The 22297-nt window shown below is 46.2% G+C and overlaps 1 protein-coding gene across 2 annotated transcripts in view; it reads left to right on the forward strand.

The window, feature by feature from the left end:
* SON (SON DNA and RNA binding protein) overlaps positions 1–5761 on the forward strand; it is a 133771-nt gene extending 128010 nt beyond the window's left edge. For both annotated transcript variants that reach the window (XM_073668351.1, XM_073668352.1), the window contains 3 exons: positions 2407–2472; positions 3768–3883; positions 4938–5761. In XM_073668351.1, coding sequence (XP_073524452.1) covers positions 2407–2472; positions 3768–3883; positions 4938–5102 — 347 coding nt within the window. In that variant the 3' untranslated portion in view covers positions 5103–5761. The remainder of the gene's footprint in view (positions 1–2406; positions 2473–3767; positions 3884–4937) is intronic.
* Positions 5762–22297: the final 16536 nt, after the last annotated feature.

Raw genomic sequence — 22297 nt, forward strand, 5'->3', positions numbered from 1 at the left:
AGAGGAAGAGGGTAGAGCAGTAGGAGGACGACTGAGAGGAAGAGGGTAGAGCAGTAGGAGGACGACTGAGAGGAAGAGGGTAGAGCAGTAGGAGGACGACTGAGAGGAAGAGGGTAGAGCAGTAGGAGGACGACTGAGAGGAAGAGGGTAGAGCAGTAGGAGGACGACTGAGAGGAAGAGGGTAGAGCAGTAGGAGGACGACTGAGAGGAAGAGGGTAGAGCAGTAGGAGGACGACTGAGAGGAAGAGGGTAGAGCAGTAGGAGGACGACTGAGAGGAAGAGGGTAGAGCAGTAGGAGGACGACTGAGAGGAAGAGGGTAGAGCAGTAGGAGGACGACTGAGAGGAAGAGGGTAGAGCAGTAGGAGGACGACTGAGAGGAAGAGGGTAGAGCAGTAGGAGGACGACTGAGAGGAAGAGGGTAGAGCAGTAGGAGGACGACTGAGAGGAAGAGGGTAGAGCAGGAGGAAAACTCAGCCAAAAACGTGGTGAGTGAGTTGGAGTTTTGACCGTTTAGCTAGCAGTCCCATTTTGATAGATATCTATTAAGTTTTCCGTTTCACATCCACCTGTTCTGTTTTTTTTTTTTGAATGAGTAAATTACATTAAAGAAGCACTCCTCCCATGAAAATGTTTATGCTCTTAATATATTGCAGTCATCATATTATATAGCACTGTGTATTTACAATTTTGCCCATTTTGCCTTTCTATCCAGCTCAGCTAATTATTCTCTTTTCTCTGCTCTATATAGAATAGACACATGAAGCCTCTCTTCCCTGCATAAATCATTTTCCTCTTCAACTCCTGACCCGATTCTCCACTGTTCCCCCTGCCAGGAACTCTTGCAGTGACTCATGACTCATGCAGGGAAAATACTCTGTTTCTACTGTACATAGAGCTTAGAAGGATTCAGCTAGTCAATTTTTAAATCATGTGATATCATGGACCTAATGGAAAAGAGAGGAATTAGCTGGGTAGAAAAGCAAAATGAGCAATTGTAAGTACATACTGCTGTATAATATGGTTGCAATATATTAAGAGGATAAACATTTTTATGGGAGTGCTTCTTCAAATTGTTTAACCCATTATAATTAGAGGCGGTGTGTCAGTCCGTCCAGTGTCTCACTAAAACTGATTTAGTTGTGTTAAGAGGACCTTTCACCAAATTTTTCATATTGAACTGGACTAAAAATATTTTTGTTTTCTCGCCTCTTTGTTGTTGAGTCATTGGCAATCACAGTATTTGGTACCTAATGAGTTAACTTTAGTTAAGGCCAAGATATTTTTCACTGGGGGCGTGTACTTCTGCCTCCTGTATGACACTGACCAATCATCAGCAAGCAGCAACATAGAAGTGCAGAAGGACCTGTGCTAATTTAGACTGCACACTCTGACTGGCAGCACCTGTGGACTCAGGTCATGTGACCTGGATGAAGACATCACAGGTTCTTCTGCTCCTCTATGTTACTGTTAGGGTATGTGCACACGATGCAGAAATGAAGCAGAAAATTTCTGCATCATTTCTGCATCTCCCTGGCAGAAAAAACGCATGCAGATTGTGCATGCGTTTTTCCTGCAGAATACATGCGGATCCACATGCAGATTCACATGCGTTTCCGCATGCAGATTGACAAGCGCTTTCCAGGCGATGTTAGCATCACCTGGAAAGTGCTTGATAACTAGGTCACACTGTATAAATCCATGCAAACAGCATGGATTTATACAGTGTGAACCGAGAGAGTGTATATACTTACCTCCGATGGCCCGCGCTGTCCTGCTCACTCCGTTCTCCCGGCAACTTTGAATTGAAAGACCTGCCGACGTCAGCGTCACGTGACCCGTCACATGACTCTGACGTCACCGCAGGTCCTACAACTCACTGCAAGTGCCGGGAACCAAGCGGGAGCGCTGCGCGGGCCGACAGATGGTAAGAATACATTTATTTTTTTATTCTTCTTTTTACAGCTTTTTCAATGGTACCTGGGTGTGGATGAGACTCTCCTCTCCTCCACACCCGGGTACCATCCGCACATTAGAACGCACCAATTACGCAAGTACAAATGCTGTCTTGCGGAATTGGCGCGTTCTAATGCAAGACAATGGCGGCGAAATCGCCGCGTTTCCGCAAAATTAATTGACATGCTGCGGATTTTTGACCGCAGCGTTAACGCTGCGGAAAAATCCGCATCATGGGCACAGCACATGCGGATTTCCATTGGGGAACATTGCTGCCCTTCTACCATGCGTTTTTCATGCGTTTCCGCGGCGTTTACGCAACTGCAAAAACGCCGCGGAAACGCATGAAATACGCATCGTGTGAACACAGCCTTAATGTTCTTTGTGTATTTTCTATATTGAGCGATAAGTTATTGTTTTCACTTGTGTCATTTTTTTTTTTTGCCTTGTAGGTTTGGTAGCGGATGGTGAAAAAGCTTCAAACAAACTAGTGTTGCCCGCAATGAAGGATCTGTCTGGTGAGTTGCTCTCTGGATGGATGACTCCATTCTGCTCATCTGACCTTTTATTTTTCATTTTTCGTAATTTTATTTCAATTTCACAATTTCTGCGCTCAAAATACTTGGTTGTCCTCATCGTCGTAACCATGAATAAGCCCCTCCCTAAAAGGGGATATAACCCCAATGTAGCGTCTGATGACCTATATATCACAATGCTTACATACTGATAAATTCATATGGAAACCGGAGACCCGCTGCAGAAAATCCCAAATTGTTGGATTTCTCCAGAGATCGGCTTCACAAGACTGCCAACGTCATTTGTTTTTTTAACTTGAAAAAGACGCCGGTACGGCTTTGAAAAGCATTGTGAATAAAAAGCTTTTCCTCATTATCATTTCTGAAGAATCGATTTACTCCAGCAACGCAGCCCACCTACATGTTCATCCAACTGGATCCAAGACTGCAAACTTGGCGCTTTGTAGTAGGTATTTACCTGCCATGCCTCCGGTCTGAACTGTCAATCATCAGGAGCACTCCTCTTCCCCGCAACAGCGAGGCTGGGGAGCAGTGCGCTGCCGAAGATTGAAGATGAGGACACTTCTTTTAGGAAGAATCAACGTGGAGATGCATAATATCCAGGTCTATGTACTGCTGCTGCTCCTGTCCTATGAGCGCTTACCTGCAGAGGTGTCTGTGTATGATAGGAACTGGCACTTGTTCTATGTAACCTGTGATGTGGGATACTGGGAGGTCATCCTTATATAGAATCATCACTGTCACATTTTAGGGCCAAAATTCTTAATATGGGAGCTAGATTTTTTTTTCTGATACAAAGTTCCCAATCCTGTGCAAAGACAGATTTAAATGTGTTTTTTTTGGAGGCTACATTGATGGCCTAAACTTTTAGGATTGCCGATTAGTTGATTCAAGGGGCACGTGTAAGAGCCCATCCCTAAATTATCCAGACAACGGGGCCCACTGTGTCAGAGGAGCTGTAATGTGTGTTACAAATGTTTCCATAGACCGGTGTTTCCCAACCCTACAGCTCTTGAGCGCTTACAAAACTACAACTCCCATCATGTGGACTGTCAATAAGAGTTGTCGATTTGCAACAGCTGGAGAGCCACAGATGGGGGATCGCTGCCAGAGACGGTGAATGGGATGGGGGTGGCCACACATGCATACTACTGCTTCATTCACACCCGACCTGCTTTCTCCTGATCAGCAGAGATCATACATTTATCACTTATTTAATTTTACTTTCTTTCACTTCTTACAGTGTTTGTTCAATAATTTTTTTGTATATTTTGCAGGAAAACATCCCATCTCTGCCCTGATGGAGCTCTGCAACAAGAAGAAATTGTCTCCTCCCGAATTTGAGCTCGTGGACGACACCGGACCGGAGCACCGCAAACGTTTTCTTTTTAGGGTAAGAGACGTTCTAAAGGCACGTGGGACTGGACGTGTCATGTAGAGGGGTACGCAGGGTTTGGTCCAGCCAGGGCCACAGGCTAGATAAAAAAAAATAAAAAAAAAGAGTACAATGCAATCCTGTGAACAGGTTACATGGGAGAAATTATGCAGGAACCTTGTGTTTGTCCCATCAGTGACATGAAGGAAACATCAAGGGTGATACAGTGAATGAAGTAACCTCAGACCACCATGCATTCTGTTATTTCTATAAATGTTTCCCTTTAATAGATTTGGGGGACACAGGACCACGTCAGCAGCTCATGAATTGCAAGGACCCCTCATCTTAGCTGACATTTAATATGATATATACTGTTTTTCTGTAAAATTATTTTATTGGGTTACAACTGGGTGCAGTCACAGAGAGTAGTTGGTGGATATTCCGACACTGCACTAAAGATTAGATGACTGTGAGAGGAACGATGGTCCAACAGCCAACTCCCACCTTATGGAGGAGCGCCCCGCCGTCCCCCTGGTGTTGAAGGAGTGCCCTGCTGCCCCCCGGCGTTGGACGAGCGCCTTGCTGTCCCCCCTGCGGTTGGAGGAGCGCCCAGTGTTATTTTATATGAGAGAACCAAAAGAATCAGCCGATTGAATTCCAACCCACCCGATCCGTATGTCCTCCTACATAATCTGTCAGAGCGAGAGGCCGCATACACATTAGATGATCGACCGATCCCTACTGTTGTAGGGATTGTTGTATTGTGTAGCTTGTAGAAATGAGGCTTGCATGGTGCAGCTGATTTTTTTTTTATGGGGGCAGTTATTTATTAAGCAAGGGAGTAATCCATGCACAACTTCTACTGTTCACTGTGTAGGGCTGGGTTTGGTACTCTTTGCTCTGGATCTTTGTGCCCCTTCACACCATGTCCTGGGTAGAGGGGACGGTGCACAATTCTCGTATTTTCTCCCTGTGTTTTGATCCATCCTCTCCGTTTTTCCCCTTTGTTCTTTTTCTGCATGAGAAAAATTAAATTTCTGAATAATAAGTTTAGGTTCCTCCGCCCTGACAGGTAACTGTAAACGGAGTGTTATGTCAACCGAGTCAGCCCAGTCTTACCAAGAAGCTCGCCAAGGCTACCGCTGCCACTGCTGCTCTCCAGGCCCTGGGTGCTTTACCGAAGGAGAACATGACCTCAACAAGCAACTTCTGCAGTGCCTCATCCACTACACTGTAGGTCCTTATATAATAATACAGTACTAATGTACAGATGAGGGAACTCTACCTATATCTACATGAAATCCAAGCAAAGTCAGAATCTTTTTGTATCTGCATGACATTAATGTGTTTTGTATCCGAGGCCAAGTCTGTGGCTTTTGTAGTTTATGGCTTGTTTGGATTATAATTGCTCTATAGTTTCTTTTATGTCAAATTTCCTAGTTTACAGCTCTTTCTATCACTAGTGGAACGGCTTTGTGCATAATGCTTTGTTACCATCAGTCTTTCCCGCTGGGTGCAGGAGAGCGTGCCAGGCTTGACACTTATCCCATGCCATGATGTCTCTTGTGGTAGAGATATATGCTACAATGACACATCAGTGGGCTCTGTACTCATGAAGCATGGGGATAGTATCATAGGCAGCCAGTTGTAGTATAAAACCGGCAGTGCTGTGCTAAAACTACAACTCTCAGCATGTTGTGACAGCCATGCTGGAAGTTGTAGTTTTGCCACAGCTTGGAGACCACCACCCTGATGGTAAAGTGAATGGCACAGCGCTCCACCCTTTCAGTTTTTGTTTTGTGTTCGTGTTTCATTTGTGATTTTATACATGAATCTGATCTTTATAGCTTCAGCTGTGGAGCTAAATTTCTCCTGACCAGAAATGTGGTCTGCAAGATTAAACTAAACATTGCTTCATTGTAAATAAATCTTAATAAACGATCACGTGTTGTCAGATTCATTGCATACTCTCATTGGGGAGATACTTTTACACGGTTTCTAGTAATTGTTTTTTTCCCATATCACACACAACCTTCAAAAGGCACATTTGTCATTTTAGCCGTATGGTAATGGAGCACAACCTTCTAAGCAAGGAATAAATATACATCTCGAAAAAAACATAGGCTATGGAGGAAGATTCACATTTTCCAAAAGTGTGGCAATTCCAGACGAAACGCTTCTAAGACATAGCTATGTACACACACACTGATACCTACTCATTCCCTCACTCCTCCGCTTCCAACCCGAAAAGAAGTAGTACCATAAGTAAAATACAAACTATAATAAACCTCATTAGCTAATAATCGGGGGAAATGCCTCAAGAGCAATTGTAGCCTCAGACTCAATTCAGAGCTGCCAACCTTTGGCAAATTTGTTTGGACATTTCCTTGACATATAAAATACTTTGTAGAAGGAAATATACTTGTTAACTAGATTAAGCTAATGAGACAGGGTTGGAAGACCACTTTCCTGGCACAGAAAAAAATGTGAACGAAGTGTCGCTTATAGGAATTTGGAAAGCCAGAGCGAAAAAATGCTGTGGATTGGTTAAAAAGGACACTATAAAGCGCTACGCACCGTTAAAATCTCAGGGATCAAAGGGAGGATGGTAAGGAGGGACAGAGTGGGCCACGCCCTGAGAGAGAAGTCCTAGGTTTAGGCTTTGAAGCCAGGTCCTTGTGGAAAAGAATGGACAGGGTCCAGGCCTGGCCCTTGAGAGAACTTAGGGCTAAGCTGGTCTTACGACCTGACTGTAAGAAGAGAAAGGTAGAGGAGAAAAACATAGCAAGAAGGCCCTCCACATGCAATGGTACTTAAGAGACGAAGATGGCTTCCGTGCCTTGATCATGGTCTGTACAACCTGATAAAAAAAACCTGAATATTTTAGAACTGCGGCTTCAACAGCCATGCTTTTTAAATTGAGCGACCGAGAAGTTGGGTGGAAGAGAGGACTTAGACCAGACCTACTCTTTCAATCCGGAAGTCTCCATGGAAAGTCTGCAAGAAGGTTAACCGTTTTCTGGAACCATGATCTTCTAGGCTACTTCGGGGCTACAAGGATGACTGGGATTCATTCTGGCTTGATCTTCTTGAGCAGCTTGGGTAGCAGAGGTAGAGGTGGGAATATATAAGGGAAAACCTGAGACCAATGAATTCGCCAGACCGATGCAACCGCTTAAGGGTTGTTTGCTCTGGACACAAACTGGGGAACTTTGTGATTGTGTCTGGATGCCATCAGGTCGACGTCTGGAGTGCCCTACTGCAGGCAAATTTCATCAAAGACTGTCTGGTGCAGAGGCCACACTTCAGCGGTTAATCCATCACGACTTAGGAAATCTATGGTCATGTTGTCCATGTTTATCGCATAGAATGCTGGGATTCTTCTTTCAGAGCAATTGAGAATCTGAGAGTCCTCTGGCATTGCTTTATAACTCAGAATTCCTGACTGGAGAAGAGAGGAAATAACTCGGGTGGGGGGGTACACATGTCCCAGAACAGGAGACAGCCGCCCATCCAAAGAGGGATCCCTGGGTGGAGGAAAACCTGTTGCTTCTTGTCACTGAAGACTTGGTGGGCTGGTTGTGTGGATGCCAGGCAGGAGTCAGCTTGAAGAATGGTCTTTTGTCCTGAGGGACGGTAGGTCTTTACTATGGGTCAGACGGTAACGGACGAAAGGAGCGAAACAGATGAGGCTTTCGGTTGGACGAAGATAGAGTAGGTCTGTTCTTTGGAAGCAGGGTGCTCTTTCCACCTGTGGTGTCTGAAATTATCTTGTCCAGGTTCTTCCCAAAAAGATGAGAGTTGCGAAAGGAAAGGTTCATGAGATGGTTTGGAAGACTGGTCTATGTTCCACATACTTACACACATTAGAAATTTGATCTGCGAGGTTTGCCAGCTTAGAAGGTTAAGATCTGGATTTGATTGATGCCTTAGCATAGGTGCTTTGCCCAGACTGTAACTGCCTTGACAACCCAGGTAGCAGTGAAGGCTGAAGACTGGGCCGATCCTGCAGCTTCAAATGCTGACTTGGCCATGGATTCCAGTCATCGGTCTGTGGGGTCCTTTAGAGATGCTTCATTAGAGAGTGGTAGGATCGTGGTCCTTGACAGACTGGACACTGGAGAATCCACGAAGGGAGAGGAGGACCAGGAGCAGGGCTGTCTACATGAATTTCAGGGCCCCATAATGGCAACATTTTCGGGCACCCTTGAGACTGCCCAAGCTCCACCTCCTCCCGTTGAACCGTCCAGAGTCCCACATACATTTTTTAAAATGACCACTAATACCACATACAAGAGACAAATACAGTCACACCATTGGCAGACCACATAATAGCACTACATAGTGACCAAATAATATGTACGAGGGAGAAATGTATAGCTTAAGTGTACAGGGACTCACCAGGGACATTATACACAGAAGCTCTGTATATAGTGTGTTAGGAATTGTGGTTCTGTGCTCCCACCTGGGAATGGATCTGGACCGGTGCTACACTACTCTGGTCACAAGCATTGGCATTGTGCTTCTGGCTCAGAGAGGGTACACTGTCAGCCTTCCTCTGTTATTAGGAAGTTGTCTGTTCACTCTGGAGGCGGTGCTCTCACGTGCACAGGGAAACCGTCCCAGTCTTATAGAGTGTTGTGTTATGGAATAGTAGGATGTGTGGGGATGCGGGATGGATTTTACTGCCCAGGGAACTCTGTTCCCTGGTTGCCAGGCAATGCAGGATGCTGCTGTATCTGGTACTAGGCAGTAGTGGGATTGTGTCCATTCTGCTGTGCAGGTTAGCAGGGAATGGTTGTACGTGGGTTATTGGGAGGTATGCAAAACCTGATTATTTTCTTCATCAGGTGGGTTATTTAACCCTGCTCCCAGCTTAGGTCTTTGCTGTTTATTGCAGTTCATATGAGTTGTGGTGGTGAGTGGTGCTAGCAGAATTGGTTGCTCTCTTTCTGGGTTAGTCTTAGGATTTGCTCCCTTTTCTCTTTACGCTACTCTCCCAGGGTTTCTCGCAGAGGTACCTACCGGTTTTCAACTAGGCATCAGCCACATCACCAGAAGCCAGCTACCCGGCAACAGCAGGCCTGGGAAGAGCTCCGCCAAAGTCCCCCTCCTATTTACTGGTAGCTGGGTGAAGAGTATCCCTTCCCTTTAAAGTGCACCTGTCAGCAGGATTGTGCTCAGTAAACTACATACACTGTCAGGTGGGCAACATTACACTGATTATGATACCTTGGTTGATGAAATCCAGCCTGTGGTTCTAGTGTAATGTTTACTTTCAGTTTGTAGATGATGATATGCTCGTACTCTGGGGCAGCCTGTGGGGGGTTCGAGTCCCCCTCCTTGCTTCTGCTCACTGGGCCCCATACACTAGTAAGGGCAGTAATGCCCGGATGGCGGCCCTGACCAGGAGCCACTGAGATCTGCAGGAAAATGAAACAAAATCTCCATTAGTTTAACTCTATGGAAACGCTTTTCACATTGAGCCCACTCCTTGTTCAGTACGTCACTGAATTCAAAGTGGTTAGAAAAGCTTTTGGTGGTACATCTGATCCTCCTGAATGACAGTCTGCAATGGGTGAGGGGTCTGCTTCTTTCACATTGAGGGATTGGTTTACAGGGCAGACAAGAGTAGAAATTCCCAAGATTCCAAGGCACCAGACAATTTGTATTGAGATAAAATGTAGCTTTTATTCAATCCTTAAAATTACATAGCAAAAAAAATGAGGTAGACAATGCGGCTGTATGGCCATAATAGGCCTTTATTAAACCAGAAATACAATGATAAAAAATTCAGCTATATTGTCAACCATGTCTCTCAGCATTATAGCCTGCTCTGATCGGAATCGGAGAGGTGATTTTATACCTGAGGTAACCAAGCCTCTGGAGAGGAAGAGCGGGAATGGTGAGTGCTGTCTGAGTCATGGAGAGACAGAGATCTGGATGAAGAACTCGCGCTTGGACCTCTGAAATGCTCTGCCATGCTGATGCAGAGTGGCTGGTGGATCTCATTCTGGGCAGTTGTGGTACCCGGTGCGGTAGGAGACATGGGTAGCTACGCCATGATAATGACCGTGGTCTATGATACTGTTGTTGAATTTGCAAGAGAGACAGGTTTATGGCCTTGACTGGGCGAAGGCACATTCTCATCGCAACCCGCAGGGGGTTCCTGGGTCTAAGGCATAGGTAATGCAAGTTGCCACGAATTGGCCTGACTGACATTTTTCCTTACAGATTCCACAGGCAAAGTTTATGAACAGGGGTGGCTAGGTTGGCTGGCATCTGTGTTTTTATATAGGGCCAGATATAAAGTGTAGAAACACAGGAAGAGGTTGATAGATGCCAGGAGGATGATAGCCTTGCTGGTGGCTGTTGTGTAAAACCCCAGGGCAAGCAGTCTACCAATTATGGAGTCTGGTTCTGTGGAGTGCTGGAGGAGAGGTCTGGGTGACAGGAGCCATGGAAACCTTGAGACTCTGCCGGAGCTGCTAGCGTAGCTATGGGACGCTGCAGAGAGGAGGAATGGCAGTGCCAGGGAAGGAGTGGGCAGGGACACTCAAGAGCACGAGATTTGCCTGTGCTAGGTCTGGTTAGCCAGGAAGTGAAGGGGCATGGCCCACTGGCTTGAATAGGCTACAGATTAAGTCGGGACTAAATTTGAGGAGGTCTGGGACCACCACAAGGAAAAAAAAAGCTAAAGAAGAGAATAGAGGAAAGAAGACAGAAAAAGACATAGGACGAGCGTCGCTGGCATGGACTGGAGAAGCTGGAGTAATGCAATGGGATGTGGGGAGAAAAGTTGAAAATTGATCCATCCATGACTTCTGGCTCATTCTTCACTCCGCGCAGACTCTTGGCTCTGGGTGGGAAGGTGAAAAAGCACAAGAACAATCCACACAAGTGCCTTAGGCTGGGTGCCCACGTAGCGTTTTTCAAGCGTTTATGCTGCGGATTTTCTGCAGCGTAAACGCTTGTGAAACGCTAGGTCAGGGTTCCCCAACTCCAGTCCTCAAGGCCCACCAACAGGTCATGTTTTCAGGATTTCCTTAGTATTGCACAGGTGATGTAACTATTGCCTGTGCTGATGATGGAATTATCACCTGTGCAATACTAAGGAAATCCTGAAAACATGACCTGTTGGTGGGCCTTGAGGACTGGAGTTGGGGAACCCTGCGCTAGGTAATCCGCACCCCATGGTCCCCAAGGGGATTCCGCATGTTCTATGCACATGCTGCGGATTTTTCTGCAGCGTTTATGCTGCGTACAAAAATCCGCAGCATGTCATTTAATTTTGCGGAAGCGCAGCGGAACTCCCGCCATTGACTTGCATTGAGACGCATAGAAACCGCGACACTACATTTTGTACAAGCGGCTTCTATGCGTCTCTATGTGCGGATGGTACCCAGTTCTGGAGGAGAGGAGACTCTCATCTAGACCTGGGTACCATTGTACCTGTAAAAAAAAGAATAAAATAACAAATAAAGTTTATACTCACCTTTCCGAAGGCTTCTCTCTGAATGCCGCAATCGCTGAAGGACCTGCGGTGACGTCACAGTCATGTGACCGCAGGCCCTTCACCGCTGTGTCTCGCGATATGCCGGCAGCCGGGAACCCGACATTACGAGCGCTGCAGCCATGCCGGGGCATCAGGGGTGAGTATAGCTTTATTTGTTTTAATTTTTACGGTTCACACTGTATAAATCCATGCTATTCGCATGGATTTATACAGTGTGACCTAGTTGTCAAGCACTTTCCAAGTGATGCTATCGCCTGGAAAGCGCTTGTCAATCTGCATGCGTTTTTTCTGCCAGGGAGATGCAGAAATGCTGCCGAAATTTTCTGCTTCATTTCTGCATCGTGGGCACATAGCCTTAACGCTGACTGTGTTGGAAGAAAAAATCCTGCCATTCAGACAAGAGAGGATACAGACTGCCCTCCGACAGAACTGTGCTGTCCATCTTTTGGGTCAGGAAACCGAGCGGCTCATTCCTTTCTGTTACCTTCAGAACTCAAGGTAAAAAAATAAAATAAAATGAGAAAAATCCTGGTATTAAGTAAATAAATAGTAATGGTACATGTAAATTACATGGGGTTCTTGTTTTGATCAAAAAACATAAAAGCCATCCCACCATGAAAAGTTGTATCCCAATCGAGACAGTACCTAACTATTGTACCTTTACTCTTGTAGTTTACTTCAGTATGTCAGCAAATGTAAAAACAGAGTAGGACCTGAGTCCCGACTGTTCAGACACCCGCCTGTGGAAAGCTAACTAAACAAAATGAACAGCCCAAAAATGGGGAGACATGTCCAAGTTTGTACAAAAAAAAGTAAACCAAAACCAAGAAAATTTGAGCCAGAGCACATGTTGGTATAAGTTCAGTACATAGTTGTGAATTCACACTGTGGCCATTTAGCAAACAGAACCTAAGATAAAAACAATATAAGCAAGTACCCACTAGTAAGTAAATAAATAGTAATAATAATAATTCTTATTTTTATAGCGCCAACATATTCCGCAGCACTTTACAAATTTTAGGGGGGACTTATACAAACAATACAGAATAAACATATCTCATATCGAAAGGAGTGAGGGCCCTGCTCGCGAGCTTACAGTCTATGAGGAAATGGGGGAGACACAAAAGGTAGAATGTACATATATTGTATAATGCAGCCTTGATATACTAAATAGGATAAATAATACAGGGACTGGTCGCCTGACAGTATGTGTACAGTCCTGACCGAGGCTATTATGTGCATGGTTGGTATGAACCTGAAATTGAAGAAGATTTTAATATGGGGGAAAACTGGGACGGACAACTGGGATGGACAGATAGTGTGTGGATGCAATACGCCAGTCTAAAGAAATGGGTTTTTAGGGTCCGCTTGAAACTGTGGGTATTGGGAATTAATCGAACTGTCCTGGGTAGTGCATTCCAAAGAATTGGCGCAGCACGCGAGAAATCTTGGAGACGGGAGTGGGAAGTTCGGATTATGGAGGATTTTAGTTTTAAGTCATTGGCAGAATGGAGGGCACGTGTAGGGTGGTAGACTGAGACAAGGGAGGAGATGTAGGGGGGTACTGAAGCATGGAGCGCTTTATGGGTAAGCGTGATAAGTTTAAATTGAACTCTATATTGGATGGGTAACCAGTGCATTGACTGGCACAGGGAAGAGGCATCGGTGTAGCGGTTGGCGAGGAATATGATCCTGGCTGCTAGTACATGTAAATAACATTGGGTACTTGGTTAACATTGCTTTGATCAAAAAAACATACAAGCCGTCCAACCGCAACAAGGTATACCCCAAAAGGGACGGTACCCAACTCTTGTAGTTCACCTCAATATGTGGCAGCAGATGTAAAAATAGTTAAGAGCAGAGTAGGTCCTTATGTTACCCTGTCTGAGGAGACAAGACTAGAAGAAGTAGATTAAAGAAAATAAAAAATAAACCGTTGGTAAAACCAGTCTGGATCTCCAGATCCGTGTCTGCCCCCCTAAATGACTAAGCTAAACTGAATAGCTTGGTTGCCAGTAGGCGGGTGTAGCCTGCTGGAGATGAGACAACTCTATTTCTTTAAGATTATTATTATTAGTGTCCGCTTCCTGGTGACAGTAGTGTACTCCCATGGCCTCCTGTGTTCCCCCAGTGAAATACCTGAGAAAGTTCCTTTACCCTCAACTTAAAGTCACCGGAGGATGCACAGACTCATATCTTGACAGTAACTGGATGTGATTGGTAAGAAGGGTGATAACATGAATATCTCTGGGGTCACTTGAGGCTGTATTAGGAGAGATGATCTCTCACGCTCTTACAATTATAGCTTAGTACAAATCAGGTTGCAGTTCTCTAGAGAAGAAGGTAATTCAGTGCAGCTCATCAGCTTGATTATCGTCGATATAAAACTGACTTGACTGTGGGGGGCCTTAAAAGACCTCCATTCCTCAATCTGTTAAAAGTTGGTCGAGTTCAACCATAGTGAGAGATTGTCTGTTGCCTCGGCAAAACAATTGCTTGTTCTGACCGACAAATGTTCATTACGTTCAAAAGAGCAATTTGGCATGTCGAATTTTTTTTTCAGCCGATCATAAGCACTGGCTGTATCATCAACTTCCAAAAATCCAACATCTGAAGTTTTTTTTCAGTTTTTTTTTACCACTGACAAATGGGGTTGTCTGCCCAAAATTGTTTAGCGTATGGGTTCCTTCTTTAGAAAGTAGCCTAATTAAAATGTCATTATAGAATTATTATTATATATAGATATATACACACACACACGGTTATATACATACAATGGTGTGAAAAAGTGTCGTCCACCCCCCCCCTTCCTGATTTCTTATTATTTTGCATGTTTGTCAGTCACGTTCTATTTAAGTGATTTCTTGATTAAGAACAGGTGTGGTAGTGATCAGACCTGTGTGGGGCTAGGGAAATTGAACTCTGCTTCCCAAAGATGTGAAAACCCACAGTTAATTTATGTTTTAAGGATGGTGGGGGGCAATCACTTTTTCACACAGGGCCCTGTAGGTTTGGTTTTATTTTTCTGTTTTTTTTCGTTTATAAATTGCATTTTGCTTTTACTTGTGTTATCTTTGTCAAATATTAAATTTGTTTTGTGATCTGAAACATTTAAGTGTTTTTCACACCACTGTACACACATACATATTTACAGTTGAAACCAGAAGTTTACATACACTATGTAAAAAGACACATATACATGTTTTTCTCAATATCTGACATGAAATCAGAATAAACCTTTCCCTTTTAAAGGTCAGTTAGGATTACCAGAATTTTTAATATTACCAGAATAATGAGAGAGAGAGAATGCTTTAAGGTATTTTTATTACTTACTGCAAAGTCAAAAGTTTACATACACTAAGATTACTATGCCTTTAAACAATTCTGGACTGCCCATATGATGAGGTCATGTGTTTGGAAGCTTCTGGTTTTGTCAATATCTGAGTTAATTAAAGACACACCTGTGGATGTATTTTATGCACACCTGAAACACACTGCTTCTTTGTGTAGCATCATGGGAAAGTCTAAAGAAATCAGCTAAGATATCAGGAAGAGAATTGTGGACTTGCACAAGTCTGGCTCATCCTTGGGTACAATTTCAAGATACCTGAAGGTGCCTCTTTCATCTGTACAAACAATTATATGCAAGTACAAACAAGATGGGAGTGTCCAGCCATCATACCGCTCAGGAAGGAGACGGGTTCTGTATCCCAGAGATGAACGTAATTTGGTTGGACACGTGCATGTCAACCCAAGGACAAAAGCAAAAGACCTTGTGAAGATGATGGCGGAAGCTGGTAAGATCGTGTCAATATCCACAGTGAAACGAGTACTGTATCAACATGGGCTGAAAGGCCACTCTGCCATGAAGAAGCCATTACTCCAAAAGAAACAAAAAAAAAGATTAATGTTTGAAAATGCACAGAGGAACAAAGTCCTTAATTTTTGGAGACATGTCCTGTTGTCTGATGAAACTAAAATTGAACTTTTTGGGTATAATGACCATTGTTACGTTTGGAGGAAAAAGGGAGAAGCTTGGAAGCCTAAGAACACCATCCCAACTATGAAACACGGGGGTGTTTGCATCATGTTGTGGGGTTGTTTTGCAGCAGGAGGGACTGGTGCACTTCACAAAATAGATTGCATCATGAGAAAAGATTATGTGGCAATACTGAAGCAACATCTCAAGACATCAGCCAGGAAGTTAAAGCTTGGGCGGAAATGGGTCTTCCAAATGGACAATGACCCGAAGCATACTGCCAAAATGGTAACAAAGTGGCTTAAGGATAACAAAGTCAATGTTTTGGAGTGGCCATCACAAAGCCCTGATCTCAATCCTATTGAAAATTTATGGGCAAAGCTGAAAAGGCTGCGAGCAAGGCGACCTACAAACCTGGATCAGTTACAGCAGTTTTGTCAGGAGGAATGGGCCCAAATTCCGACCAACTATTGTGAGAAGCTTGTGGAAGGATATCCCAAACCCAAGTCATTCAGTTTAAGGGCAATGGCACCAAATACTAATGAAATGTATGTAAACTTTTGACTTTGCAGTAAGTAATAAAAATACCTTAAATCATTCTCTCTCTCTCTCATTATTCTGGCATTTGGCAAATATTAAAAATTACGGTAATCCTAATTGAGCTGAAACGGGAAAGATTTATTCTGATTTCATGTGAGATATTGAGAAAAACATGCATATGTGTCTTTTTATATAGTGTATGAAAACTTCTGGTTTCAAATATATATGCACTAGTGATGAGCGAGCATGTTCGCTACTGCTCGGTTCACTGCTCGAGATGCTCGGCGATCGCTGAGTATTTGCGGGTTGCTCGGCGGGAGCTCGGGTCTCCTCCCCGCATGTTTGGCGCTCTTTAGAGCCAATGAACATGCAGGGATTGCCTACCACGCACTGTAATGCCGTAGCCATGTTGGTTGTGGCATTACAGTGATTGGCAGGCCGCACAGCGTCATCAGGTCTATAACAGACCTGGTGCCACCATGCTCGTCACAGTCACTCCGGATCAGACAGTGTAGGGAGAGATGCTGCTGAGCTAGGGAGAGATTTGCTTGTTTCTAGTTAGTGTAGGTGTACCAAACTATATTAAAGACACATATCCATCTCAACAAACAGTCCTTCTGAGGACTAATCCATCTGCAGAGATATCAGGCAGGCAGTGTATATAGCAGACTGCAGTGCATATAGCATAAGAGGCTCCATTCCAGTTCTGTCTGCTGCTGCTGTTAGATATTTCTAGAAATAGGCCCAGGTCTCAGGGGCCGGGAATAATTTTTTTGGGGATCTTAATCCTCATTATTTGCTTAAAAAAGCAACCCAGAGAACACTGTTTTTCTGCGCCATTTGCTTGTTGGCACTGCAGAATACAGCCAGGTCTTTTCCATATTACAGCGCTAAAAATCCAGCTATTTAAAATTGGTTTGTCCATCACACGGATTACATATAATTGCGCTGAAAATACTGCCATTTACGGCCTCCATTAAAAATTTGTGTCAGTGAAGCAATTGACACCAGATTGCTGTTCAAAATAGTTACCTACAGGCCAGGTATTTAAAACTGTGTTTTCTCCGTCACACAGATCACATATACGTTTTCAGAAAATACTGCCATTTCTGACTTCCATTAAAAAAAATTTCAGTGTGTCAGTGAAGCAATTGACACCAGTTTGCGGTTCAAAATAGTTACCTACAGGTCAGGTATTTAAAACTGTGCTTTGTCCGTCACACGGATCACATATAAGTTCGCTCCAAGGGACGGGGAACTGGACGTGATGGTGATGATGGTGCATGCAGAGGCCGAGGCCGTGGGCAAGCTGAAATTGTGGCACAACAAACACCCACATATTCTCACTCGACCTTCCTGTCCCAATTAATAGGAGACCGCAGAACACCACTATTGAACACAGAGCAGTGTGAAAAGGTTATTGTTTGGAGAGCAAATAATGCTTCCAGTCACTTAGCCACCACCTTGTCTTCCACACGGTCAAGTCTCAGTAGCCGTGAGTCTGGACCGCATATTCCTCACCCTGATCCTCTTTCCTCCCACCATGCCGAGTGCCCAGAGACAACTGATCCCACACTTGGACACTCTGAAGAGCTGTTCACTTTTCCATTTATAGATTCGGGCCTCTCGCCCGGTCCACTTGAAGTGGGGCAAGAGGAGATCGCATGTACCAATGCCCAAATATCTGAGCAGCCACGGTCACGCGAAAGCGACGGTGAGAAAGTGTCACAAGAGGTGAACTATGATGAGACACAATTGCCAGAAAGTCAGGAGGAGGACCAGAGTGCGGAAGTGGAAGACGAGGTGGTGGATGATAAAGTAACTGACCCAACCTAGCAGGAGGACATGCAGAGCGAGGACAGCAGCACACAGGTGGAGGGAGGCAGAGCACCCCAACAGGCAGGAAGAAGCAGTGTGGCAGGCAGGCAACCGTTCCCTGTAACACCAACACGAAGGAAGTTGCCAGTACAACTGTTAGGTCTTCCCGAGTCTGGTTGTTTTTTAAAGACTCTGCCGATAACCCCAAAAAGGCCATTTGCACCACCTGCCAGGCCAGCATCAGCAGGGGTGGCAAAACGACCAGTCTGACCACCACCAGCATGATCAGGCACATGGCAGTAAAGCTCCCGACTTTGTGGGCCGAACCCCAGGGTCCAGGAACAGTGTCTGCGGGTGGCACCATTGCTTCTTCCGCTGTTGTACATGCAAGCCAATCCCCTGTCCATGGTGCATGCGAAGATGCCTCCTGCCCTGCACCTGCCGTTGCACACTCTCAAGTAGCAGCATCAGGAAGCACGTCCATGTCCTTGTCCCAGGGCAGCTTTCAGTTGTCCATACCCCAGTCCTTGGAACGCAAGCGCAAATACGCTGCCAACGCCCCACAGGCCACACTACTAAATTCCCACATCTCACGACTGCTTGCGCTCGAAATGTTGCCTTTTAGGCTCATGGAGACAGAAGCATTCCGCAACCTGATGGTACCGGCCATCACTCGGTCCCCAGCCGCCACTATTTCTCCCGGTGCGCCGTCCCTGCATTACACAAGCACGTGTCCCAAAACATTAGCTGTGCCCTCAACAACGCAGTTGCCGGGAAAGTCTACCTAACCACGGACACATGGACAAGTGCTTGTGGACAGGGACGTTACATCTCGCTGACGGCACACTGGGTTAACATAGTGGAAGCCGGGACCCAGTCAGACCTTGGGACGGAACACGTCCTCCCGACACCAAGGATTGCGGGCCCTAGGTCAATCAGGGTTGCCCCCAGAGTCTACAGCTCCTGCACCTCATCCTCCTCCATCTCCGAAATGACCACATCAGTCACAAGCTGGAAGCACTGCCTCGGCCAAACGGCAACAGGCTGTGCTGAAGCTAATATGCTTAGGTGACAAACTTCACAATGCTAAAGAGTTGTGGACAGCTCTGAAAGAGCAGGCAGATCTGTGGCTCACACCACTGAACCTACAGCCAGGCATGGTCGTGTGTGACAATGGCCGGAACCTGGTGGCGGCTCTGAGGAGAGGCGAGCTCACACACGTACCATGCCTGGCCCATGTGCTTAACCTCGTGGTTCAGCGATTTCTCAAACCCTAGCAGGAGCTGCCAGATCTGCTTGTTAAAGTTCGCCACCTGTGTGCCCAGTTTAGAAAGTCACCTACAGCTTCCGCCGCCCTTGCCGTGTTTCAGCAGCGTTTGCAGCTTCCGGCTCACAGACTGGTGTGTGATGTCCCCACGCGTTGAAACTCTACACTGCAGATTTGGGAAGGATTTGTGAGCAGAAGAGGGCAGTTGTTGGGTACCAGCATCATCAACAAGGCCGTCGGTATTCAGTTCAGACTCCACACATAAGACCTCAGGAGTGGACATGGATGTCAGACATATGTACCATCCTCCAAAACTTTGAGGACTCCACCAAGATAGTGAGCTCCGATGATGCCATAATTAGCATCACCATCCCGCTTCTCTGTCTTCTGAAACGCTCTCTGCTCACAATTAAAGAGGATGCATTGCAGATGGAGCACGATGAGATGGAGCAAGGAACCATACAGGGTAATTACACACAGCCCAGCCTCATCTCATCCCAACGTGGATTGGGTGACAATGAGGAAGAGGAGGAAGAACAGGAGCTAGTTTCATGCACTATAGACGGTACTACCTGCACAACTGTCATACTGTCTGTTCAGCGTGGATGGCCAGAGGACAGAGAGGAGGAGGAGAGCATGGTCAGTCATCCTCTTGGTGAGGACACGGAAGTCTTGCCTATTAGTAGTCTGGCACGCATGGCTTAGTTTATGTTACGCTGCCTTTCCCATGACCCTCGCGTTCTCAAAACTTTTGGGTGACAATCATTACTGGTTGGTGACACTTCTAGACCCATGCTACAAGGAGAACTTTATATCTCTTATTCCTGAGGCGGACAGGTTTACAAAAATGAGGCTGTACCAGAAGGCCCTTGTTGCGGAACTATTAAAAAAATTCCCATCTGAAAACGCTGGCGGCAGAGGTCACAGTTCATTGGACAACCAAGGACTATAGGCGAGAGAGACACAACTTCAATCCAGCAGAGGCAAGGGAACACTGTCAAAGTTCTGGGACAGTTTTATCAGACCCTCCCATCGCACAGGCCCTGAGGTGCGGGGTACTCTCACAAGGAGTGCAAAGTTTAGGAAGATGCTGAGAGAGTACCTTGCCGACCGTACCAATGTCCTCCGTGATTCCTCTGTGCCTTATAATTATTGGGTATCCAAGCTGGATAAGTGGAATGAACTGGCTCTCTACGCCTTGGAGGTCCTGGCCTGCCCTGCTGCCAGCGTTTTATCAGAGCGGGTTTTTAGTGCCGCTGGTGGAATTATAACTGATAAGCGCATCCGCCTGTCAACTGAAAATGCTGACAGGCTGACTCTTATAAAAATGAACAAGGGCTGGATTGGGCCAGACTCCTCAACACCACCGAATGATAGCAGTGTAACATAATCTCAAATCCAGTGTCTTTTTTTCGGAGGTGTATTCCTATGCACCTCTTCACACCCACACATGGGTATACGCTTCCTGATTTTGGCTATTTACTCTTGTACTCCTCCTTCTCCACCACCATATCACCAGGGTGACCGTGGTCCGTGATGCAACACCCACATCATTTTTTTAAAGGGTGTTTATGATGCCCGTAAAAAAAATAATTATACAGTATGTTCATGTATACCCCCCAGGGGTAAATGATTGTCAGCCCATACACTTAGTGCATGGGCATTACAAGTATAGGAGGCCCGCTCCTTTCTAATGAGAACATTTTTTATGAGGCCCTCTAAGTCTCTTCCAAGGGGCATTGGAGTGCCTCCCAATTTTTGGCAGCCCTTGCATTCACTGCATAGGCCAACACTATGGGAGACTCTCTCTTTTCTAATGGGAATTTGTCGTTACTGTGGCCCTGCTCTATGGGTCTTTAAATTCTTAGTGGGGTTTTTCCTAAAATTGGTCAGCCGTTGGACTCACTGCATACCCTATAACTGTATAGCAGACTCTCTCCTTTCTAATGGGAATTTGTCGTTACTGTGGCCCTGCTCTATGTGTCTTTAAATTCTTAGTGGGGTTTTTCCTAAATTTGGTCAGCCGTTGGACTCACTGCATACCCTATAACTGTATAGCAGACCCTCGACCCTCTCCTTTCTAATAGGAACATGTTGTACACTGTAATGCACACGCCCGGACTGACTGGCGTGTGCGTGTTTATGTAGTGATTCCACTGTGCCATGAACCGGAGAGTGCCTGGAGGGGCGTAACTAAGTATCTGCCCGATCCGACCAAGGTCGCACGACGGCATACGACGCCAGTGCACCAGGGAGGAACCGAGCAGAGGAACCAGGGTCTACTCCAGGTCAGACTCCGGACACGGCTGTTGACCCACACCGGGGAATACTGGAACAGGCAGACTAGAGCGCAGGCTGGGTAGGGTCCAGTACAGACTGGGAGACAAATTCGAAACCGCAGACGCGGTGGACAGGGCCGAGCAAAGCGAAAACCGTAGACGCGGCGGACAGAGCCGAGCAAAGCGAAAACCGCAGACGCGGCGGACAGAGCCGAGCAAAGCGAAAACCGCAGACGCGGCGGACAGAGCCGAACAAAGCGAAAACCGCAGACGCGGCGGACAGAGCCGAGCAAAGCGAAAACCGCAGACGCGGCGGACAGAGCCGAGCAAAGCGAAAACCGCAGACGCGGCGGACAGAGCCGAGCAAAGCGAAAACCGCAGACGCGGCGGACAGAGCCGAGCAAAGCGAAAACCGCAGACGCGGCGGACAGAGCCGAGCAAAGCGAAAACCTGATGACGCGGCGGACAGAGCCGAGCAAAGCGAAAACCGCAGACGCGGCGGACAGAGCCGAGCAAAGCGAAAACCGCAGACGCGGCGGACAGAGCCGAGCAAAGCGAAAACCGCAGACGCGGCGGACAGAGCCGAGCAAAGCGAAAACCGCAGACGCGGCGGACAGAGCCGAGCAAAGCGAAAACCGCAGACGCGGCGGACAGAGCCGAGCAAAGCGAAAACCGCAGATGCGGCGGACAGAGCCGAGCAAAGCGAAAACCGCAGACGCGGCGGACAGAGCTGAGCAAAGCGAAAACCGCAGACGCGGTGGGAACAGGGCTCTGTTCACACGGAACAGACTAGAAGGGAAAGGCAGAACCAGATACCCACAGGGTACATGCAGAGAAGTAGCGAGTGGACCACAAACTCACAAACGGAAGTACAGTGACAACGAGCAGGAGTTAGGTACGAGTTCAGACTCTGCAGAAAAAGGAAGAGAACGGACATAGAGGCAAAACAGGTAAAGGATAGGAGAGAGTTCAGACTGGAACTGAGTGTACGGAGGAGACCGACACTGCAGCGGAATACAGGAGCGGGTCTGGG

This window comes from Phyllobates terribilis, unplaced genomic scaffold (assembly GCF_046119375.1).
Source record: "Phyllobates terribilis strain yellow unplaced genomic scaffold, ASM4611937v1 Scaffold_2__4_contigs__length_985480577, whole genome shotgun sequence".
NCBI lineage: Eukaryota > Metazoa > Chordata > Amphibia > Anura > Dendrobatidae > Phyllobates > Phyllobates terribilis.